We start from the raw sequence: 26,266 nt of genomic DNA on the forward strand, positions 1-26,266 counted from the left end.
GTCAGCATGGTATGTTATTTGATTATGCCGACAATTTGGAATTTTCATCACAGTAATATTTCTCGTAAAAACAAGACGTGATGCAATCAATCTTTCTTCTCCTTTAAGCCAAGTGAGACTGGCATGCATCTTGTTGATATTAGCCCTCTGCTAACAATGAAGGGCAAGACATGCTGCTCTGTTCTGGGCCAGCTGCAGCTTTCCTAGGTCTTTTTTTGCAGCTCCTGACCATATAACCAGCAATAGTCAAGAACCAGAGCCTGCAGGACTTTTTGGGGTGAATGTGGTGTTAAAAATGCAGAGCATCTCTTCATCACAGACAGACCTCTCCCAAACTTTACAACAATCTATGTCTTGACCATGACAATTTGCAATCTAATGTAACACCAACTTGTGAAATCATGTGCTTTTGGAACACTTGACATGTGAGGATAATTAACATGATGTTTCACATGTGTTTTTGGAATACAATTTAGAGATTTATCACACTTGATAACAATGCCTGTGTTTATTTATACAGTAATTATAATTAAACATGTCCTCACCTGGGATTTGAACTCACAACCTCATGCCGATCTTCCTGCCACGCCACCATGTCTGTCAATGACTGAGTTTCACATGTGAAATAGATGTTTTCACATGTTGAGCTGAAATGTTCAGTTGTTCACATGTAAACCATCAGTGGAGGACGGCTCATGATAATGTCTGGAATGGAGTCAATGGAGTGGTATCAATCACCTGGAAACCACATCTTTGACTCCATTCCAGCCATTATTATGAGCCGTCCTCCCCTCAGCAGCCTCCATTGGAAACCATATGTTCACATGTATTATATTTAGAGTTCACATGTTAAAACTACCTTTTTACATTTGAGGAGAATAACGTTTTCACCTCATGTGAATTTTCACCTGTGAAAATCTAACTCTCATGTGAAATTGCCTTCTCACATGTGAAAAACATTGTCGAAATTTTGCATCCCCATGTTGTCACATTTATTTCACGAGCTCATGTTTTCACGTGCTCAAATTTGTAGTTTCATGGTATCACATGTTGAAATTTTGCATCCGTATGTTTTCACATTTATTTCACATTAGATCATGTTTTCACGAGTAGTTTTATGTTATCACATGTTACTTTTATATGTTGTCACGTTATCACAGTGTAATGGCTGTCAAAGTCGTTCTCCTATCGGACCAAGATGCGGATTGATAATTGTACATGTTTAATGTAAATAACAAGAAAACACTACAAACTACAAAACAACAAACGTGACATACCTCAAAACAGTCCTGTGTGGTCCAAACACTGACACAGGAAACACCCACAAAAGCCTACTGCCTATGGCTACCTTAAATATGGCTCCCAATCAGAGACAAATGAATGACAGCTGTCTCTGATTGAGACCCAATCTAGGCAGCCATAGACATAACTAGACAACCTAACAAACACTATCCCATACACATACAACACCCATAGACTAACCAAACACACACAACATACAATGCCCATCCCAACTCACGCCCTGACCAACTAAACATAATCAAAATAACATAAAAATAGGTCAGGAACGTGACACACAGTAACTTCACATAAGATCACATGTGATCACGTGATCTCCCTAGGCAGGTAGCTGCTGGTTCAAATCCCCGAGACAACTAGGTGAAAATCTGTGGATGTGCCCTTGAGCAAGGCACTTAACCCTAATTGCTCTTGGAAGTTGCTCTGGATAAGAGTGTCTGTCAAATGGAAATGTGAAATTCATGTGGTTATTCTGTAAGTGCCCACTCTGTTTGGTGTCCCCAAGCTCAGCCCAGACTAGTGCCTTATTACCTAGTGTTTCACACTGTCATTGCAGGCCGTCTGCGTCAGGTTGACACGACACTGAAAAAACTCAACAGAAGCTCACAAATGTCCAAACATGCAGACACACTTAGATCAGAAGGAAAAAAAATCTGTATACATGAAGAAACATACATCACATAAATCACTGGTTGAGCTCTCTTGCTGAAAGACGCACAGAACCAGAACAGAAACAGTCAACACTCTTGAGATCAGCCAATAAAAACCCAACGTTCCTGTTAAAAAACCCACTCTTACTGAGAGCTCTGTAAAAGGCTGCCACACTAGAGTGTTTTCATAAGTGTTTTCTCCACTTGAGCACAGACGGAGGAACACTCATAGTACCATCTAAAGAGAATGGCCATCTAAAGAGAATGGCCATCTAAGGAAAATTGCCACTCTCTATTGAGTGCAATTTTCACTCAAGGACTGCGCAAGCACAACAAGTCCAACAGCACCGGCTGGCTGCAACATCTAACCTGGCTTGACGCTCCTCAGGTTGAGTTTGTTTCAGTCCAGCATAGGTGACTGAGTGTTGCAATGTGTGTATGTGTCTGTATGTGTGTCCATTGAAGAGTAGACACCCGGTGAAATAGAAACGTTCAGTACAGATTGATCTCACACCACAACTGTGTCCACAGTGACAGCAGGGGAGAGTAGTTTTGGCCCTGAATGGTTCTGTGGCTACATCACAAATGGCACCCATTTCCCTATATAGTGCACTACTTTTGACCAGAGCAATATGGACCCTAGTCAAAAGTAGTGCTCTATAAAGGGAATAGGGTGTCATTTGGGACACAGGCTCTGTTTACCACAGCTTCACATGATGCACTTTATTCTGCTCACATGTCAAAGTGAAGACAACCAGCTTGAAAACAGAGCTGAGTCTGACTATATCACCTCACTTGAATGAAATAGGCTGTGCCCCAAATAGCCAGTGGTGTAAAGTACTTAAGTAAAAATACTTTAAAGTACTACTTAAGTAGTTTTTCTGGGTATCTGTACTTTGCTATTTATTTTTTTGACAACTTTTACATTTACTTCACTACATTCCTAAAGAAAATAATGTACTTTTTACTCCATACAATTTCCCTGACACCCAAAAGTACTCATTACATTTGAAATGCTTTGCAGAATAGGAAAATGGTCCAATTCATGTACTTATCAAGAGAACACGTGGTCATCCCTACAGTCTCTGATCTGGCGGACTCACTAAACACAAATGCATAACTTGTAAATTATGTCTGAGTGTTGGAGTGTGCCCCTGGCAATCCATAAAATTTTAAAACAAGAAAATGGTGCCATCTGCTTTGCTATATATAAGGAATTTGAAATTATTTTTACTTTTGATACTTAAATATATTTAGAACCAAATACGTTTAGACTTTTACTCAAGTAGTATTTCACTGGGTGACTTTAACTTTTATTTGAGAAACTTTCTATTAAGGTATCTATACTTTTACTCAAGCATCACAATTGGAGACGTTTCCCACCACTGCAAATGGCACCATATTCCCCACATAGTGCACTACTTTTGACAAGGGCCCATAGGGAATAGGGTGCTATTTGGGACGTAACATAGTCATGAAACTTCTTCATTCTTCCATCTCTCTTTCGAAAAAGTCTAATCTAACCCTACTGAGAAGCAAAGCATAATTCATCCCTGAGTAACGTGATCATGTTATACAGGAAAGGCTATCTCTCTCCAGAGGTAAAATTATATTTATGAGAAGTCATATCATAGACAGTACCAGGCTATCAATCAACAAAGTCCCCATTCCCTTTCAGACTACTGCACCTGTTGGCCAGGGAGAGGGTTGATGGGGGACTGAGGGGGAAAGAGAGAGGAACGAGAGGGAGACAGAGGGGATAGAGAGAGGTGGCGAGCAAGGGGTTAAACCTGCTTGGCTGTCAGCCCTTCCAATCACCTCCCTGATGAAGACATCTGATCCAGTTGTGAACAGATGCATCTTGTTTTCCACCAGGGTTATTTTGGTCACGCTGTCCATTTTGTTCTATACTCTGAAAGCTAAACCCATGCCAAAGAATTCATATTTACAGAATGAGGGCAATCTGAGAGAGTGAATGACAGACAAAGAGAGTGAGCTTTATATTTCAGCTGTTTGCTTGGAGGGGTTAATGGAAAGCAGAGTAATTCCATGTGCTGCCTAGCTGTATCTTGACAGCACAGTGTTGTCATGGTGAATTGTCCCTGGGAGCAGTGTGAGTGTATTGTTGGGAGTGTGTGTGCAGTTTTATTTCTCTCTCACGTCAGAGTGCTTGAAGCAGCCCAACACCCTTTTCCTGACAAAGTGCACTACTTTGGACCAGGGCCTGGTCCAAAGTAGTGCACTATGTATGGAATAGGGTGCCATTTGGGATGCACCCTAAGACTGTTGTAATGAGAAAGCTGACTTGATTAGTTGTTTTATCTAAGGGGTGGTTACAGAGGGACTGAATTATCTTGCCTGTGCTGTTGGGATCCGCTGGTGTGGAATCAATTATGAACATGCTTGCATGGTTTGAGTGCCAAATGGCACCCTATTCCCTATATAGTACATCATTTCTTTTTAATAAAGCACTAGGCTCTTGTCCAAAGTAGTGCACTACATCAGGAATAGGATACCATTTGGGCAAGAAAGGGGGATAATTCCCTTTGCATGTAATGCTTGGCATTTTTGTTCCCAATAACAATCAAATAATGAGGTTACACTTGGTCAAAGAATGCTTGGTCTTTTCTTTCAGTATATCATTGTTCCTTTCAAACAGGGTGCTAATAGTTTAGGTAATGTCAACCTGCGAGGCATGCACTCAGACACGCACAATCCCACTATCATGTAATTCCCCTTTGAGTAATCCGTTTTAAATGAGAAACCGGATGGCTTTCAGCTCGGTGGTACTGGTGCTTTAATTACAGCATCAAAATGTGATAATGTAAACATGATGCAATAATGCAGTATAAACCGTCTTAAACTCCCCCAAACATTGCGCTCTCCACTCTCTTACACACACAGCCACCCAGTTGAAACATCCATAGGCCTACACACATTATTCAAAACGTCTCATTCTTAAAATATGACAATTTTTGCTTACACACACGACCATAACATTCACCCAACAGAACACAAAGAGTCACATAATCCACATATAATGACCTGGTCTTTATTGTCTTATATTATCGTAGAGTTCTGTCACTTTTTTATTTTCATTATTCTTTTCAGCCTCCAGGTGGGACAAGAAAACCTCAAGGATAAATCCTGCCATTGGACTGGGCATTCAGATTCTGACGACATAGACAAAAAGTACTACTAGGAGTAGCACTGTCTTTGTGCCTTACTCTTCACAGAAGAGAGCACGTTTTTTCCCCCCAAGGGAAGGCACCCGACACTTGTGGTTTTTGGCCTTGCAGCCGTCTGGAGTTTGAAACGGTGAGATAAGAGGAGAAAAAGAAGCCTTTCTCCATAGCTACCCCCCATTAGCATTTTTTTTTTCTTGTCAGAAATTGGAATGATGATACATACAGCAATTGTAACTGCCATTCACCTCCCTTATCACCTATGCATAAACAAGTAACAAAATAATGAAGTCTTTCAATACGAAGAAGCTTACAATCATTTTTTTTTTTACCACAAGAACAGGAGAAAAATACAAAAATAACTAAATTCTGTTTTACAAAAATGTGTGTGGGATTAAAATAATTAAGGGGGGGGGGGGGGGGCATTGCATGAAAACAAGGGACCAAAATTATACAAAAGCAGCATTAATATTGATTAAAAAAACAGAAAACTAAACAAAATCGATAGTGCTTTGAATCAGAAACATGAGATCGATGCTTCTAGGAAGAGACTTCATCCCTAGTTTGTTACTTGTATCGGGATAATGTAAATGGAAGATCCCAGGAAGAGCTTTAACCCCGCTAAGTGAAGTGAACCAAAGCTGACCATGTCCTCCACCTCTGGCTCCCCTCCCCAAAGAGTCTATCTGTAAATCACCATTGAATTCCACATGATCCAAAGAAAAGCGCAGGGACCCAAAGGGGGGAAAACCTGCATTGTGTTTACAATATACAAAATACCCAGGAGTCCGTAGCTACCTAACATTTACTACAGCACAGGAACCAATTAAGGTACAGTGCAGAAATAAAATAAGGAAACTGTAAACACAGCACAATAAATAGATAAAACAGCAGGCTCTGCACCATGCATGTGATGAAACGTCTCTTCTGAAATGTCTCTTTTCGTTTATACAACTCTCACATCTCACACTCACAAGTTTATCGCTTTTTTTCTTTTTATTCCCAAGTGCAAAACATCACAAATAAACAAGTTTCTGTATTCAAGTAACATATATACAAGGGGGTATTACAAATATTTAGTTACTGTACAGATACTAATTTGCCATATTCATAATTTACACAATGTCAATTTTTACTCTTATTAACAGTAACGAATACAAAAACAAAAACATTTAAAAAGCATGAGAGATGAGAATTGCAACCCATGTAATCCCCACAGTTGCCGTGGAAACGTGTATGTCCGTACTCCGTATGTAGTCCGTATGTGGAGTCCTGCCGACCACCCGCCTGCCGTCCCTTTTGCATTCCCAATGCTACGATGCACAGCACCTAAAGAGTGGATTCAGAGAGTAGCAGCAGACTCTCAGCAGAGGACTGGTTGGCCAGCAGAGGGTTGGGTAGCGCTGGGCCTGGCTGGTCTGTCACGGTAGCTAGCAGCACCACCATCACTCTGCTACGTCACCTCCATGGCCACTGTGTTGTCCGCTATACTGTTCAGAGCTGGCTTGTCTTGATCGTGATTATCCCTGGAAGAATACAAGACAAACACCATTTCAAAAACTGCTTCCATTAGACCCCTATTAACTTTAACTCTGTATGTTGATAACATTTGTTTAAGTCAAGGCATGACTTAACCAATTAATTAAAACAAATAACAGATTCATCACAACCCCTAACCGTATCATTTGTGAATAGCCTAGGTCTGTGTCAGAGTATGTTTTTAATAATAGCCTTCAGTTAAAGTCAGGGCATGCCTTAAACTATATGTTATTCAAAGTTAATTTGTTAGAATATGTTAAATCAACTCACCTGGATCCTATGTCCATGGTAGAAGCCCCGGTAACCTTGTTGGGCATCTGACAGTTGGTGTTGGCAGCCATCTTTAAGGCAGAGGGCAAGGCTCCCAGAGCCCTGGGTATGTGGCGCGTGGTGGTGCCGCCCAGACTGGGGAGGACAGGGGAGGAGGGTACGCTCATACGGACGTTGTTCCCTATCAGGACCTGAGTGGTGGTGGGGGTGGAGTTGGCAGCGTTGCTACCCAGGTGGAGGGGATTCCCGTGTGCGTTAGCTGGAGAGCTGAGGGAGGAGGCGGTGACAGGGGACGTAGTGGTGGAGGAGGGCTTGAGGAAAGTGGGGGCTGATGGAGGAGGAGTGGGAGTCTGGTTGGTGTTGGGGTGGTGGGTGTGGGTGGTGCTGGCGAGGTGTAAGCCCTTGTACACTCCTGAGGGAGGGAGACATTAATACATTAGACTATACCATACATGTCATTTATCAGTAAAATGCTGTGAGGAGCTGGGTAAAGAAAATACTTTGATAAGACTAGAGAACTTCCTCAACTCTACAGTCCTGTCTCTCTATTCAATTGTATTTATTTGCAAATCTGGTCTGCGTCCTACAATGGTACTCTATCCATATATAGTGCACTACTTTTAACCAGGGCCAATAGAGCTCAGATCCCATTGGCGCTGCTGCTCACCTGAGCCTGGAAAGACCCCGTTGATGCCACTTCCCAGAACCCCCTCCTCCTTGCCCTTGAAGGCCATCAGCTGGTCCGTGGTCACCAGGGCAGAGGCAGCAAACTGGGCGCTGGCCGAGTCTAACGTCTTAGATATTATACACTGGAGGAAGGACAGATGGAGACAGACCGAGTGATGTGATTGTACAACCACTGAGCATATTAAACATGGAAGAGTCAGTGAAACCAGTCATTCCCCTGGTTATTTTTTCAGGCAGGATGCAAAGCTCCCTCAAAGCAACACAAAGGCTTTCTGGCTTCGAGGGCTTTCCCCGACTAAAAACAAATCTTGGTCGATCGATAGTAGTCTTTTCTTTCGACCAATCGATTGGTCTGAATTTGAAAAACATTCATATATAAAGACACCCTATGTGTTCTAATAAAATCAACTACATGTATCGAGCTTGTCTTATGCTTTAAGAACACTGTTTGATTAAATAATTCAGACACAAATTATTCAAGAGAGCCAGAGATCAAGATGGTCTAACCAGAAAAAAAAAAAACTGTTCTTGACCCTGCTCCAACTCTGCTGTTACGCTCCTGAAGTTGCCAGAAACAGGCTAAACCAGGGGTCGGCAACCTTTTCCATTTGGGAGATCCAACTTCTCTTACAATTTCTACCGACCCGGCGTGCCAGTTCTGATTTTCATATGCACATTTCCGTAGAACAGTTTCATTGTCATGTGGTTAATAACAATTATATCTAAAAGAAAATGATACAAATCTAAAAGTAACATCTATTGCCAACGATGTAAAAATAGCACACAAAGCCAACAGATAGAAACATTGCAGCCTGCAGGTAGAAAATATACAGATAATAATAAAGCATCCTATAAATCATATTGGCTACGCATGGCCTGTCTGCAAAAAACGTGAAACATCGTATCAACTATCAACTGTGTCTGGTCCGAAGCTCAGGCTAGCAAGCTTGCAACATGATCTGGGTCCTCAGAGCTTCCTCCGCCAGTGAGCTCGGGACAGACACAAGCAACTTGTGCAAAGGATAAGAAGTAAAATCAGGTGTTTTATGACGTTTCCACTGGATCAGAGCATTACATCTTTCCATTTCATGCTGAGTAGTTATCAAAAGAGAGATCGGGAAATATTTTTTCGAACACATTGGAGGAACTATTGTCACATTTTATATTTACGTCATTCAGCAGACGCTCTTATCCAGAGCGACTTACAGGAGCAATAAGAACACAGACAGGTTTTTCGCCTAGTCGGCCAAGGGATTCGAACCAGCAGCCTTCGGTTACTGGCATAGCGCTCTTAACTGTTAGGCTACCTGCCTCCCTTGTCAATGTACTCTAAAAACAGACTTTGTTTACTTGCATGTAGGGGGCTGGGGAATATGACGATATATATCGTATGACAATAGACGTTTTTCTATCGTTTCATATTATGCTCTATCGTTTATTTCGTTGTGTCGCAAATCACACTCTTTGCGGCAATATTTTTCATCAATTGGACGTCGCTTTGCGTTCTTCCAAATTTGCAACACAAACAAACATGGAGTGTGAATGCGACACAGAGACCGTACCTAAAAAAGGGGCTACTTCAGTCGCATGGACGTGGTTTGGGTATGAACAGTCTGACACGGACCAGAAAACCGTCCTCTGCAAAATATGCCACAGGCAATATGCCACAGGGACACCACTAACCTCTTTAACCACCTACGCAAGAATCACGCAAGAATCATGTGAAACAGTACGGAGAGAGTCTACGGATGAGACCCCAAAAAGTACAGCGGAGTGCTCAAAACAAACCCCCAACTCAGACGTTGCAAGAGGCTTTTGCCCATGGCACACCATATGGCAAAGAACCATGAAAATGGAAGGAGATAACAGCTGCCGTTACAACTTACATCTGCAAAGACATGGCCCCAATTTACAAGGTCGAGAAACCGGAGTTTCGTGAGTTGGTGCTAACACCCGACCCAAGGTACCAAATACCTTTTATTTGTTGAGTATACAATGTAGAAAATAGTAAAAATAAAGAAAAAGCCTGGAATGAGTAGGTGTGTCCAAAATTTTGACTGGTACTGTACTTGCGACTGCTTGACTAAGAAACGTAACGAAACAAACAAACCTACACAAAACTGTTTTGGAAAAGATGATTTGGGTATAGTAGGTGAGTGGCTGGTTTGTGTATAGCAGAGGAGTGCTACTGACCTGTGTGTTAGGTAGGGGTGCTGTGGATGTAGTAGTAGAGGATGGGTCTGTGTTTGCCTGCTGCTGTGCCTGTTGCTGCTGTGCCTGTTGCTGCTGTTGGATCTGCTCAAGCTGCTGTTTCTGCATCAGGGCCAGCTGCTCCTGGTGCTGTTGGTACTGCTCTGCTGTGAATGCTACAGAGACAGGATAACAATGTTATACACGCACACATGGGTTATACACAAACTGGTCACAGGAGAATGAATGAAGAGTCAGGGTTCATACACACTGTCATGAAATTCCTTTTCCATGACTTAAGCAAATTTCGATGACCAACAATTGTACATACATCTATGTACATATAAAAAAACAAGCACCATGTGGTATTGACACTGGGAGCTCTCAGATCACATATACCACCTCCTGTCATTAACCCCCCCCCCACAAAGTAGAATACATCAAAGTAGAATACGGGTTAGGTAACTGTATAAAATGCAATTGCATTTGTTGTCCGTAGCTTATGCCTGCCCATACCATAACCCCACCATGGGGCACTCTGTTCACAATGTTGACATCAGCAAACCACTCGCCCACACGACGCCATACACGTGGTCTGCGGTTGTGAGGACGGTTGGACGCATTACCAAATTCTCTCAAATGATGTTGGAGGCGACTTACGGTAGAGAAATGAACATTAAATTCTCTGGCAACAGCTTTGGTGGTCATTCCTGCAGTCAGCATGCCAATTGCACGCTCCCTCAAAACTTGAGACATCTGTAGCATTGTGTTGTGTGACAAAACTGCACATTTTAGTGGCCTTTTGTCCCCAGTACAAGGTGCACCTGTGTAATGATCATGCTGTTTAATCAGCTTCTTGATATGCCACACCTGTCAGGTGGATGGATCATCTCGGCAAAGAATAAATTCTCACTAACAGGGATGTAAACACATTTTTGCACAACATTTGAGAAGCTTTTTGTGCGTATGGAAAATTTCTAGGATCTTTTCTTTCAGCTCACGAAACATAGGACCAAGACTTTACATTTTGTTAAGTGTATATTGGTAGGTGCTACCGAATGTCATTTTTGGTGAGTTTGGACATTTACAAGCGAATGGTAGACAGCATGCAAATTAACAGTACTGGCTCTGGAGCAGCATATGTCCACTGGAGTTGCTAGGGCAACAGGCCTGACTGCTCTGAGAAGATGGAGGAGCAGCAGACAGGCTGAGAACTGAGAGGAGAAAAAACAAGGAAATCAAAAGATAAGTGGCAGCTGTACAGAACTCAAACAAAGGGCTTTGACTTCACCATGGCAGAAAGCCAACAATATGATGTCCAGTCACCTTGATAACTAGCAAGTTAAACTTAAGTGTCGCGTTTACGCAGAATTCTTAGAGAAAAATGATTACGCATAAGAAACATCTTGCTGCGTTTTGTAAATGCAGATATAAAATGCTTCTTAATGTACTTTTGTTTGTGCTTCAGTTGCATTTCTCCACTCAGATGAGAATACAATTCACTAACTGCCATTCTATCAGCACAGTGCTCTGACTGATATGTAACTACACTGCTCAAAAAAATAAAGGGAACACTTAAACAACACAATGTAACTCCAAGTCAATCACACTTCTGTGAAATCAAACTGTCCACTTAGGAAGCAACACTGATTGACAATAAATTTCACATGCTGTTGTGCAAATGGAATAGACAAAAGGTGGAAATTATAGGCAATTAGCAAGACACCCCCAATAAAGGAGTGGTTCTGCAGGTGGTGACCACAGACCACTTCTCAGTTCCTATGCTTCCTGGCTGATGTTTTGGTCACTTTTGAATGCTGGCGGTGCTCTCACTCTAGTGGTAGCATGAGACGGAGTCTACAACCCACACAAGTGGCTCAGGTAGTGCAGCTCATCCAGGATGGCACATCAATGCGAGCTGTGGCAAGAAGGTTTGCTGTGTCTATCAGCGTAGTGTCCAGAGCATGGAGGCGCTACCAGGAGACAGGCCAGTACATCAGGAGATGTGGAGGAGGCCGTAGGAGGGCAACAACCCAGCAGCAGGACCGCTACCTCCGCCTTTGAGCAAGGAGGAGCAGGTGGAGCACTGCCAGAGCCCTGCAAAATGACCTCCAGCAGGCCACAAATGTGCATGTGTCTGCTCAAACGGTCAGAAACAGACTCCATGAGGGTGGTATGAGGGCCCGACGTCCACAGGTGTGGGTTGTGCTTACAGCCCAACACCATCCAGGACGTTTGGCATTTGCCAGAGAACACCAAGATTGGCAAATTCGCCACTGGCGCCCTGTGCTCTTCACAGATGAAAGCAGGTTCACACTGAGCACATGAGCACGTGACAGAGTCTGGAGACGCCGTGGAGAACGTTCTGCTGCCTGCAACATCCTCCAGCATGACCGGTTTGGCGGTGGGTCAGTCATGGTGTGGGGTGGCATTTCTTTGTGGGGCCGCACAGCCCTCCATGTGCTCGCCAGAGGTAGCCTGACTGCCATTAGGTACCGAGATGAGATCCTCAGAGCCCTTGTGAGACCATATGCTGACACATGCACATTTGTGGCCTGCTGGAGGTCATTTTGCAGGGCTCTGGCAGTGCTCCTCCTGCTCAAAGGCGGAGGTAGCGGTCCTGCTGCTGGGTTGTTGCCCTCCTACGGCCTCCTCCACATCTCCTGATGTACTGGCCTGTCTCCTGGTAGCGCCTCCATGCTCTGGACACTACGCTGACAGACACAGCAAACCTTCTTGCCACAGCTCGCATTGATGTGCCATCCTGGATGAGCTGCACTACCTGAGCCACTTGTGTGGGTTGTAGACTCCGTCTCATGCTACCACTAGAGTGAGAGCACCGCCAGCATTCAAAAGTGACCAAAACATCAGCCAGGAAGCATAGGAACTGAGAAGTGGTCTGTGGTCACCACCTGCAGAATCACTCCTTTATGTGTCTTGCTAATTACCTATAATTTCCACCTTTTGTCTATTCCATTTGCACAACAGCATGTGAAATTTATTGTCAATCAGTGTTGCTTCCTAAGTGGACAGTTTGATTTCACAGAAGTGTGATTGACTTGGAGTTACATTGTGTTGTTTAAGTGTTCCCTTTATTTTTTTGAGCAGTGTACTTTTCTCTGGTACTTTTATTGGTGTAGCCAGCCTACTTTTCTCCGGTAGAATGCAAGAAAAACATTAGGAAATGTAGCTGGCTACATTCTTTCTATGATAAACAGAAAGATTATAGCCATGCATAGTTGTTCCCCAAAATACCTTGGTTTTTAATTGTAAGCTCATTTACTTCTGTTGTCATCTGATGAAAATTAAGCTATTTACTGACGAAGATGTTTCACTAATGTCTTTTCTGGTAAGGGAAACTATAGTTGAATGTCCCTGATCACGCTATTGAAGCCAAAATTTAAATAAATAAATAAAGCTAACTTTCAATATAAAACACAACCCTGTCAATACACAGCTGGACTCACCTGCTCCTGCTGGGAAACTACGGTAAGCTTCATAATGTAAAATAATGTGACAGGTGAAACGAAGAACGCAAACTGCTTCATCTTCTTACATATTGCACAAGTTTTCTGCAGGTATTTACTTACATAGTTTCAATGGTATTAACGGTATTGAAAAAACATCCCATGGCTATTTCCAAATACCCTGGTATACAGACCAAGCCTAATGGTAGACTCAGTATTTTTAAAATCAGCTAAAGCAAGCCCACAAATTTTATTCAGGAAATTCCCCTTTTCTAGTTGTCATATTTATCTTAGTTACATTAGAAGTGTTTACTTTGCAGGCTGACTAGCATCTATTGAGTTGCAATGTCCCCTACATTGGATGGCCAAATCAACTGAAAGCATCTACAAAACAAGCTTTCAAGAAAAATGCATTTTTTTGTTGTTGTCGTTTTGTTCCATCATCTTTGAACTGCAAGAGAAAGGCCTATATATGACTAAGGAATCTAGACGCAATTTAGATTTTGGCCACTAGATGGCAGCAGTGTATGGGCAAAGTTTTAGACTGATTCAATGAACCATTGCATTTATGTTCAAAATGCTGTATCAAGACTGCCCAAATGTGCCTAATTGGTTTATTAATAGATGTTCAAGTTCATAACTGTGTACTCACTCAAACAATAGCATGGTATTATTTCACTGTAATAGCTAATGTAAATTGGACAGTGCAGTTAGATTAACAAGAATTTAAGCTTTCTGCCCATATCAGATATGTCTATGCCGCGGGAAATTTTCCTGTTACTTACAACCTCATGCTAATCACATTAGCTCAACCGTCCCGCGGGGGAACACATCCTGTAGATGTTTTAAAAAGTAAATCAACTTCATATGTCCTTATTCGTGAGTGTCGGTGTACATTTTTCTGGGACATGACGAAAACATTAATACACGCTAATAGCTAAAAAGTTAACTAGAGCGTACAAGATACTGTATGTTTTGAATAGGCTACCTACTTATTAGTCTGTTTTCTATCATATTTTATAGTCTAGGCCTACCTGCTGATGCAATATCCGACTGGCTCTCTCTCTCTATGAGCAACGGCCTATTCGTCTCGCGCAGATGCAGGTGAGGTGCGTGCAATAACTCAAGGGCTAAAGTGTCATTCTTATCCTAGCTGACAGGTTGATTTTTTATTTGATAAAATATTTAAAAAACGGTGCCTAAATAAATTACATTAAGAGAAATTATTAAATTCATTTCCATAACTTTTCAGATTTGATCATTTTCTAAAACTTTTCCAGGCCTGGAAAACACAATTTAAAAATGCCAGGATTTCCATGATAGAAAGATCCCTGAGAGTTTAGGTGATATGCAGATCCTATATTTTGCCACCATTCATAATAAAGCAAAGAAAAGCCTGCACAGTGCACACGCTAGGCAATTTGCCACTCCCATGCCATATTCTTTCATTTCCTGCATATACACAACTGTAATTGGCTCCAAGGCTGACTTTGTACACCTGTAGCTTGTCTTCTAGATAGAACATTCAATATCTTCACGAAGCTGGTGACTCTTTATTTGAGTCAATAGCATGGCTGATAGAAGACATAAAAATAGATAGCTTTCTACGACGTCAATTTTGTTCAGTGATAGGCCTACCGTTGTAATCAAATAATCAGACCCAGTATAACCCTCGATCTACAGTGGGGCAAAAAAGTATTTAGTCAGCCACCAATCGTGCAAGTTCTCCCACTTAAAAAGATGAGAGAGGCCTGTAATTTTCATCATAGGTACACTTCAACTATGACAGACAAAATGAGAGAAAAAAAATCCAGAAAATCACATTGTAGGATTTTTTATGAATTTATTTGCAAATTATGGTGGAAAATAAGTATTTGGTCAATAACAAACAAGCAAGATTTCTGGCTCTCACAGACCTGTAACCCCTTCTTTAAGAGGCTCCTCTGTCCTCCACTCGTTACCTGTATTAATGGCACCTGTTTGAACTTGTTATCAGTATAAAAGACACCTGTCCACAACCTCAAACAGTCACACTCCAAACTCCACTATGGCCAAGACCAAAGAGCTGTCAAAGGACACCAGAAACAAAATTGTAGACCTGCACCAGGCTGGGAAGACTGAATCTGCAATAGGTAAGCAGCTTGGTTTGAAGAAATCAACTGTGGGAGCAATTATTAGGAAATGGAAGACATACAAGACCACTGATAATCTCCCTCGATCTGGGGCTCCACGCAAGATCTCACCCCGTGGGGTCAAAATGATCACAAGAACGGTGAGCAAAAATTCCAGAACCACACGGGGGGACCTAGTGAATGACCTGCAGAGAGCTGGGACCAAAGTAACAAAGCCTACCATCAGTAACACACTACGCCGCCAGGGACTCAAATCCTGCAGTGCCAGACGTGTCCCCCTGCTTAAGCCAGTACATGTCCAGGCCCATCTGAAGTTTGCTAGAGAGCATTTGGATGATCCAGAAGAAGATTGGGAGAATGTCAGATGAAACCAAAATATAACTTTTTGGTAAAAACTCAACTCGTCGTGTTTGGAGGACAAAGAATGCTGAGTTGCATCCAAAGAACACCATACCTACTGTGAAGCATGGGGGTGGACAAATCATGCTTTGGGGCTGTTTTTCTGCAAAGGGACCAGGACAACTGATCCGTGTAAAGGAAAGAATGAATGGGGCCATGTATCGTGAGATTTTAAGTGAAAACCTCCTTCCATCAGCAAGGGCATTGAAGATGAAACATGGCTGGGTCTTTCAGCATGACAATGATCCCAAACACACCGAGTCCTAAATATCCTCATTTGACCCTTAGCGTGGCTGACAAAATGCATCACAATACCTAGCCCTCTATGACATTAGCCAGGAATATAAACTTGTCAGACTCACTCCTGTGCTCATGTTTTTCCAGTTAACTCAGTAGATCAGATCATTAGTGCCTTGTGTGACTGGTCTAACAGGATACGCAGCTGCTAGTCTGTCTCAAACTAACTCATTCATTTCACTTCGCACGCCAAGACCGCATCCCAAATGGCGCTCTGTTCACTATAAAGTGCACATTTGCCTAAATCGAAGACTGGCAGTGTCTCGCACCAGAGACATGGTTAAAGCAAGTTGACAAAGCAATGACAAATCTGTGCTAAAGAGGAATTTCATAGTAAGGTCAACCGGAGTATGAAAAAACAAAATGGCTTATTTCCTAATTAAACTACTTTCATATTTGCCTTGAATGTGTGCCTTTTGAAGTAAAGACTACATTTGGCCTATATATTTGCCAAATTGAATGTTATTGTTACTACAAAGTAGAATACAAAGTCTCCAAATAAGTATTTGTCAACCAGATTTGATAACTTTCAGCAATGGCTCACAGAACTTGTTTTAGTAGTCAAATCTGTCCCCCTGTGTTTCTAACCAAATCGTATGGTTAATGATACAATATCAAACAAATGTTTGTCCAGTGACTGCTAGTATAGAATTTTAGTGAAGCTAGAAAGCTGATTTGGACAGGGAGTGTCACATCCGTAATGTTTTTGAGGAAAGGTTGTTATTGTGGATGCGTTTCAAGTATGATTGTATGCAAACTTTCTGAGCAAAGCGAACTTTCATCAAGGGCTTAGGTGATGTATAATGGGTTTCCTTTCTGTCAGTACTCGTTGTAAGCGTAACTGATGTGACCGCTACGGACGCATAACATGATCAATGACTCACTAGTCAGCAGCACTGCATAACGCGATCATAATAGAATGTTCATGCCCTTCCTACAGCTTCAGAAGTGTGTTTATGTTCGTAAACAAGCTAGCAGGCAATCTGTGTGTGTGTGATCTATTTCGGGTGTACTCCCGTTCTCATATGAACTGCAATCATGCGTTCTGCTAACTGGACCATTGCCTTAGATCACATGGCATAATAAAGGTCTTAAATTCATAAACATAATTAGTCTTAAAAATCCATAAGAAACTTTCACTGGTCATGCTGAGTTTGTTTACTTCATTGAGTAACTACGGGTACCCCCCAGTGACAATATTTGTCTGTATCGGTGTAGTCTGCAGCTATCAAGTCTCAGGTGATTTACAACCTGACAAGAAATGTCTGTGAAAGTGCAAACCCTGTGTCACTGGTAGATTATAATTCAATGAAACATATTTGTTTTACCATTTCACATAACAAAAATGAAGTTCACAGGAAAGACAAACATAATGACATATGTCAAGATATAGTAGAGATGAGTGAGGAATGAGCACAAGCTATCTCAAATGAACAAGAGAATGAAATGAGTGTATCAATCCCTGAGTCTAGGGTTAGACATATACACTGAGTCTACAAAACATTAACTTCTCTTTCCATGACATGCACTGACCAGGTGAAAGCCATGATTCCTTATTGATGTCACTTGCTAAATCCACTTCAAATCAGTGTAGATGAAGGGAAGGAGACCGGTTAAAGAAGGATTTTTAAGCCCTGAGACAATTGACGTGGATTGTGTGCCATTCAGAGGGCGAATAGTCTGCAGTTTGTGGGACTGGTAACAGATAAAGACTGACTCAGATGCTGTTTAAGAGAAATTACCACACAGGATGTGTGTACATCTTGCCAGCCAAGGAAGACAAGGCTTGGGTGGCTGCAGGTCAAGTTGTCCAGTCCCTGTCATTTTGTGGACAACAGGGGGAGGAGGTGACATTTCATAAAGCCTGATTTAGAGCCTGATGTGCTGGCAGATTAAAGGGTGTGAGATTAATAAAGTATGAGGTCATTTTTTAAATTTTTTATTGAGTTTTTGTATGTTTAGGTGATTGATAATAAACATTAATATTTTAAATAAAACAGTCATTAACGATCTAAAATGAAATGACTGAAACATTGTACATTTGAAATGGAGTGCAGTGTCATTTGCGGTCTGTCTTTTGGGACCCGGTCACATCCATAAAGCAGAATGTCACATCCATAACAACATTTACCTCTAGAGTTATTATGAATTGTTGAGGTATCTAGCACTCTAATTCGGAATGAGAACAGAGTTTTTCAAATAAAGAAATGTAAACGCATTTATGGTTGGTTAAGATGGGACCCACAAGTGCACTTTGAGAGCCTACGCAATAATTATTCAAGATACTGGTGATTTCTTGGTTATTTGAGGTACACTGCATTTTCAGATGACAACAAAAGTATGATGAAGTTTGGTAAAGAAATCTTTAATATATAAACACTTATTATCCACAGCGTCACATCCATAACGGTCAATTTTCCTCTCTGAAGTGTGTGTATGTATGTAACAATTTTTATATTTTCATCATTGGTTTCTGTGTAGTCGATCCTTACTTTCAAAGTGGCTATTAATATTTTACCCTAAGACTGAGATTCAGACTTTTGCTGATGTGTCCATTGTCCCTAAAATGCCTGTCCATTTCCGTCATATCCATAACGAAAGTTGTTGTTGTTGCATTACTGTGGTATTATTTAGAATTGTGTCTACACTTCCCCTTTAGGGTTCTACAAATATAAAAACATTAACATTTTAATTTATGCTTGATAAGGAAATTCTGAGAGACATTCTGTTTCTCATTGTGTGTGCAAATGTCATATCCATAACACTAAAATTGCCCTAAACCTAAGGTTTCGGTGATGCACAAGGCTGTGCTGAACCCCTGTAAAGGCCCATGTTTGAGCTCACAGACAAGAGGTTTACCTCAACGCCCAAGTCAAGAGATTCTCAATCCACATCCTACACTTAGCCAGCCGCTGTGGTTTGAGTCAATACATCTTTTCAGATTCCAGGTGTGGTTTGAGAATCAAGTAACCTCTTATCGGGCCACTCTCTACACTGGGTCAAACCTTTGACCGAGCCCATAAAAATACCTCCTTCAGAAAGATAACTTCTCAGGAGACGAACTGGGCTTAGCTATGAACTAGCTCCTATGGTTATCCTTTTGATCTAAACAAAACAGGTGTGACAGCCAGAACGTAGGCTACTCGTTCACAATATACACTTAGCGACATCAAAAGTTGACTAAGTGAACATAAACATACACACCAGTGCCCACAGAAGCACGTGCATGGCAAAATATGCCTCCCCAAAATGGTAATGCAGTTCAACGTGTGGCCTAGCAAACCGCAAGGGGGTATGAAAGGAAAACACACCGATATGGCTGTCCCCGACAAACATTTTCTTTTATTGGTCGACCAAGAGTCATCTAAACTGGTCAACATGTTTTAAACATGTGTTTTCCCATATACAGATGCTTGAATAAAATAAACTATTTGTAGGCTACTGAGCTTGCCTGATGCACTAAGCAATTCAATTAAAAATGACAAGTGACTTAAGAGGGAGGCAGAGATCAATATAGCAAAGTCAATAGGCTACGTTGAGGAACTAATGACATTCTCAATGGATTTTAAAAACAGACTTTGTTTACTTGCTGTTTGAAGCAAAGAAAAAATTACTTTGAGAAGCTCCACAGTGGTGGTGAGTTAAGACAATCAGAAATAGTATCAGATTCCCAAATGGGCACATTTATATGAGGCCAGGTAGCCTAGGCCTATTTCTATGTGTAATCAGGTGAGTGTCCTTACTCAAGATTGAAAGGAGCGCTCCAAACAAATGAATTAATAAATTGTAAATCGAATTAAATAAACCAAAACTTTCACAAGTGTAGCCTGGGTTGTGTGCTCTGCAAACAACATGTCCACTCCAACAATGACAACAGTAAGCCTGCAATAATAATAATAATAAATTGAATGCATTAACAGAAATGATGGTAATTTAATGGTAAATGTACTACTGGTGATACGGGTGTGCCATCCCCGCGGCCTCCGCAATGGATTAGTCCACTGAGACAGGTCATGTGTGTCATGCATTTTTTAAAATATATTTGTAATTATTCCACAATAAAAATCTCAGTTGACCAACAACCAAACAATTGACCAGTCGACTAAACGGGGTCAGCCCTACACACCAAGGTTAGCTTTCTGACATCAAACATAATTCTAAAACGTAAAAATTCCTATAAAGTATAGAGGTCACCAGCTTGTAGTCCTAAAATCGTAAATGAGTTAGCATTTTCTACTTCTGGTTTGTTTGCTATGCGAAAAATGTATGGGGGTTTTGGGATCAACGCTGCAAATAATTTAGGAAATCTGTTCTTTCCCACACAAAAAAAGACGTGATCCTGTCAATGTATGAAATTATTATTATTTTCAAATAAAATCTATTTTTTGGGCTTAGTTGTGGTAAATTTGCAGTCTACAAATTATTATAATTATCTGCTCCATCAAAAAAAATCATCACGTGTAAGGAAAATCAGTAAAATTAAATAAATAAATGAGGCCCTAATCTATGGACTTCACATGACTGGGAATAGAGATATGCATCTGTTGGTCACAGATACCTTAAAAAAAAAGGTAGGGGCTTAGATCAGAAAACCAGTCAGTATATGGTGTGACCACCATTTGCCTCATGCAGCACGACATATCTCCTTTGTATTGAGTTGATCCGGCTGTTAGTTGTGGCCTGTGGAATGTTGTCCCACTGGCTGGAACATGCTGTCGTACATGTCAATCCAGAGCATCCCAAACATGCTTAATATGTGATCTGTCTGGTGAGTATGCAGGCCATGGAAGATCTGGGACATTTTCAGCTTACAGGAATTGTGTACAGATCCTTAAGACAAGGGGCCGTGCATTATCATGCCGAAACATGAGGTGATGGCGGCGGATGAATGGCACGACAATGGGCCCCAGGACCTTGTCATGTGCTCTCTGTGCATTCAAATTGCCATCGATAAAATGCAATTGTGCTCGTTGTCCGTAGTTTATGCCGGAGCATAGCATATTCCCACAATCACCAAGGGGCACTCTGTTCTAGAGGTCGACCGATTAATCGGAATGGCCGATTAATTAGGGCCGATTGCAAGTTTTCATAACAATCGGAAATTGGTAATTTTGGACGCCAATGTAGCCGTTTTTATTTTTTTATTTTTTTTACACCTTTATTTAACTAGGCAAGTCAGTTATTAAGAACACATTATTATTTTCAATGTCTGCCTAGGAACGGTGGGTTAACTGCCTTGTTCAGGGGCAGAATGACAGATTTTTACCTTGTCAGCTCAGGGATTCAATCTTGCAACCTTACGGTTAACTAGTCCAACGCTCTAACCACCTGCCTCACGAGGAGCCCGCCTGTTAAGCGAATGCAGTAAGAAGCCAAGGTACGTTGCTAGCTAGCATTAAACTGATCTTATAAAAAACAATCAATCAATCATAATCACTAGTTATAACTACACATGGTTGATGATATTACTAGTTTATCTAGCGTGTCCTGCGTTGCATATAATCGATGCAGTGCGCATTCGCGAAAAAGGATTGTTGTTGCTCCAACGTGTACCTAACCATAAACATCAATGCCTTTCTTAAAATCAATACACAGAAGTATATATTTTTTTAAAACCTGCATATTTAGCTAAAAGAAATCTAGGTTAGCAGGCAATATTAACCAGGTGAAATTGTGACATTTCTCTTGCGTTCATTGCACGCAGAGTCAGGGTATATGCAACAGTTTGGGCCGCCTGGCTCATTGCGAACTAATTTGCCAGAATTTTACGTAATTATGACATAACATTGAAGGTTGTGCAATGTAACAGGAATATTTAGACTTATGGATGCCACCCATTAGATAAAATATGGAACGGTTCCGTATTTCACTGAAAAAATAAACGTTTAGTTTCTGGATTCGACCATATTAATGACCTAAGGCTCGTATTTCTGTGTGTTATGTTATAATTAAGTCTATGATTTGATAGAGCAGTCTGAGCGATGGTAGGCACCAGCAGGCTCGTAAGAATTCATTCAAACAGCAGTTTCGTGCGTTTTGCCAGCAGCTCTTCGCAATGCTTCAAGCATTGTGCTGTTTATGACTTCAAGCCTATCAACTCCCGAGATTAGGCTGGTGTAACCGATGTGAAATGGCTAGCTAGTTAGCAGGGTGCCCACTAATAGCGTTTCAAACGTCACTCGCTCTGAGACTTGAAGTAGTTGTTCCCCTTGCTCTGCATGGGTAACGCTGCTTCGAGGGTAGCTGTTGTCGATGTGTTCCTGGTTCGAGCCCAGGTAGCGGTGAGGAGAGGGATGGAAGCTATACTGTTACACTGGCAATACTAAAGTGTCTATAAGAACATCCAATAGTCAAAGGTATATGAAATACAAATGGTATAGAGAGAAATAGTCCTATAATAACTACAACCTAAAACTTCTTACCTGGGAATATTGAAGAATCATGTTAAAAGGAACCACCAGCTTTCATATGTTCTCATGTTCTGAGCAAGGAACTGAAACGTTAGCTTTCTTACATGGCACATATTGCACTTTTACTTTCTTCTCCAACACTTTGTTTTTGCATTATTTAAACCAAATTGAACACGTTTCATTATTTATTTGAGGCTAAATTGATTGTATTGATGTTAAGTGATATTAAGTTAAAATAAGTGTTCATTCAGTATTGTTGTAATTGTCATTATTACAAATACATTTTTAAAAATGGTCCGATTAAATCGGTATCGGCGTTGAAAAATCATAATCGGTCGACCTCTACTCTGTTCACAACCTTGACATCAGCAAACCGCTTGCCAACACAAAGCCATACACACTGCCAGGTACAGTTGAAACCGGGATTCATCCATGAAGAGCACACTTCTCCAGCGTGTCAGTGGCCATCGAAGATGAGCATTTGCCCACTGAAGTCAGTTATGACGCCAAACTGCAGTCAGGTCAAGACCCTGGTGAGGACAACGAGCACGCAGATGAGCTTCCCTGAGACGGTTTCTGACAGTGTGCAGAAATTCTTTGGTTGTGCAACCCCCTGTTTCATCAGCTGTCCGGTTGGCTGGTCTCAGACAATCCCGCAGGTGAAAAAGCCGGATGTGAAGGTCCACGTTACACATGGTCTGCTGTTGTGACCTAATGCCAAATTATCTAGCATGATGTTGGAAGCCGCACATGGAAGAGAAACGAACATTACATTTTCTGGCAACCGGTCTGGTGGACATTCTTGCATGCCAATTGCACACTTCCTCAAAACCGTTGACATCTGTGGCATTGTGTTGCATCACAAAACTGCACATTTTAGAGTGCCCTTTTACTGTCAACAGCACAAAGTGAACCTGTAAAATGATGATGCTGTTTAATCAGCTTCTTGATATGCCACACCTCAGGTGGATGGATTATTTTATTTCAGCTCATGAAACATGGTACTAACATTTTACATGTTGGGTTTATATTTTTGATCAGTGTAGTTGCTAATATCAGTAAGTTAACAAGACCGTCGTGAATTATGAAGCCTTTAAATGATTGTTCTGAATAAATAAATGCTTAAAAATGCACAAAAAGTGATGTTATCTGTTGATGATTTCATAGAACAAAACGTATAACATGCAAACGTCATTGGATGTGATGTGCGCGAGCGGTGCAAAATAGATTTACACATACATGTTATTCAATCATCTCACCCACACCGCTCACGCACGTGAACAAGCACGAATATAGAACTTTGATGTATTTGAAACGCTCCACAAGTCCCTTCCTTATTGGATATCAGGATGCTTGAAAGAAAAACAAGAGAACAATAAAAGATAACTAAAAACAAACTAGGTTTACCTTTATCTGTGGATTAATTATCAGAGAAGAGAAACACACGATTTTGTATGACTCTGGGTCAAAATTCTACAAAGATCCATCTAAAATGACAATATGCATGTCATGTAAAATAACAACCCCAATGTTCATCTCCCAGGACAACAGCAACAGCTAGCTAGCTAAATGTCCATGAATGTGTCCTGTGTTTTGACCTGCCACAAAATCTATATCATTGATTCACAGTTGAGTTTGGTATTTTAACCTGTGTGTCATGATCGCGTCTGGAGGGATAGACAAAATCAACATGAGCCGGTGTAGTCAGCATGTAAGATCTCCTAAGCCTGTGTTTAACACAGACCTTATTTTCATCATTTATCCAAAAACCGCAGTACTTTCCCCATAGGCTTTGGCCAACGATGCCATGGCGGAGTTAGCCTCCACTATTGCCTACAAAAAGACACCATTACTATTGCTCTCCATATTCCAGTCTTCAGACACCATAGCATGAAGGATAGGACTATCAAGGCTAAACTCGAACAAGCCAAGACTCTAGCTTGAGATACTGCTCGTCATATAGGTAAGCCTGACAGTGTTTAGCATGCAGCAGACTCATCTCTACGGCCATTGGCCCTCTTCTGAATCTAATTATACGACACCATTTCTAATTGACTCCCCGAGCCGGGAGAACAGGAATTAATGTACTCTTATAAGGAAGCAGCGTATGAATGCAGAATGTTCATTTGGTTTACAGCCAGAAAAGGCGTCGCTTTCTGAAGGAGAAAAATAAACCATTAAATACCTAATCAGGATCAGATACAGAATAGCTAAACAGTGAGCCTTTAAAAATGCACATTTATCTCTCCTTCGCACCCTCCCCCTTGCAGGCACATACACTAAACAATGGTAGCTCACAATTTCATGCATGGAGACATTTTCCAATTACACCCCTCCCCACATACCACACACACACACTCACTCAAAGCCTGCTCAATTCTCTCATTCTGATTCACACTAAACCTTTATAGCTCTGCCAGAACAGAAAAACTGTCTTTTCAAGAAATAATGCTCCTGTGACTAGGTCAAAACAAACGCCTCCTCTCTTCTCCCTGCCAAACACTTATCTATTTATCTGATTTCTAAAGAGAATACCTGTCCTCAAGAGCGTCAACATAGTGCCCTAAAGCAAGGGGGTGAAATACTACGTCCCAAATGACACCCTATTCCCTTTATAGTGCATTACTTTTTTTACCAGAGCCCTATGGGCCATGGGTCCATATCCACAAAGCAGAGTGCTGATCTAGGATCAGGTCCCCCCTTTTAACTATAATTTAAAAGTCAAAACTTATCCCAGGGACAGCACTCCTACTCGTAGATTCTTTGTGGATACGGGACAGGTCAAAACTTAAGTAATGCATTATATAGGGAATAAGGTGCTATGTGGAACACAGAAGAGCAGATATTCCTCCGCCACTGGGCTGGGGTACATTACATTCAGGACTCTGAGGCACAGCAAACTCTTAACAAACCAGTACTCAGAAACAGCACATACTATGCCTATATCTGCATTGTATATTGCCCGTAAAGCAAAGTGGTAAGTGACAAACAAACACCCTTCAGTACTCTCAAGCAGGACTTGGCAGGTTACCCACAATACCTGAATTCTAGCGTAAACCACAAAGCAGGAGGAGAACAACTCACCGGTGACGGGTGTAGCTCCTGGGCCAGTGCGGGGTAGGGGGTTAGCTCCACTCCCCAAGAGCCTGCTCTGTCCCAAGGACGTACTCCGGGTAAATCCTCTAAATCCTCTGTAGCGTGAGATGTCACCTCCACCCAGGGGGTGATGGGATAGCGTCCGCGGCCTAAAGTGCCTCCAGCGGCCCGACTTAATGTTCAACAGAATCTCACTGAGGTCCACAGATGACGAAGAGGAAGAAGAGGGGTGGTGGTTGTTGGGAGCATTGGTTCGGTCCGAGGTATTGGTGTCTGAGGTACTGGCAGGCGCTGCGCTGCGGAGAGGAGAGCTTGTGGGAGGAGATGAGGCTTGAAGTGGTTCGGTCTCGGGGTCCGAGTCCAGGCTGTGGAAAACATTGTCCAGATCTGAGTGCGCTCTGTCCAGCAAAACTCTGAAACAGAACCAGAGAGACTCGTTACAATCACAGCAACGATAACACCCAGACTGAGTCCCATATGGCACCCTATTCACTATATAGTGCACTGCTTTTGACCAGGGCCCATAAGGCTCTGGTCAAAAGTAGAGCATTATATAGGGAACACATGCCTTGGTCAAAAGTATATAGAGAGAACAGGGTTCCATTTGGGACGCATCAACAGACTCCTGTTTACACAACATGAAGT

The 26,266-nt window shown here is 41.7% G+C and overlaps 1 protein-coding gene across 1 annotated transcript in view; it reads right to left on the reverse strand.

The window, feature by feature from the left end:
- Positions 1–4,979: 4,979 nt before the first annotated feature.
- Positions 4,980–26,266, reverse strand: part of LOC139583756 (enhancer of polycomb homolog 1-like) — a 46,397-nt gene continuing 25,110 nt past the window's right edge. The window contains exons 10-14 of the mRNA XM_071415194.1: positions 25,610–26,034; positions 9,824–9,996; positions 7,611–7,752; positions 6,944–7,355; positions 4,980–6,660 (exon numbers count right to left, since the gene is read on the reverse strand). Coding sequence (XP_071271295.1) covers positions 6,588–6,660; positions 6,944–7,355; positions 7,611–7,752; positions 9,824–9,996; positions 25,610–26,034 — 1,225 coding nt within the window. The 3' untranslated portion in view covers positions 4,980–6,587. The remainder of the gene's footprint in view (positions 6,661–6,943; positions 7,356–7,610; positions 7,753–9,823; positions 9,997–25,609; positions 26,035–26,266) is intronic.

Source organism: Salvelinus alpinus, chromosome 8 (genome assembly GCF_045679555.1).
Source record: "Salvelinus alpinus chromosome 8, SLU_Salpinus.1, whole genome shotgun sequence".
Classification (NCBI taxonomy): domain Eukaryota; kingdom Metazoa; phylum Chordata; class Actinopteri; order Salmoniformes; family Salmonidae; genus Salvelinus; species Salvelinus alpinus.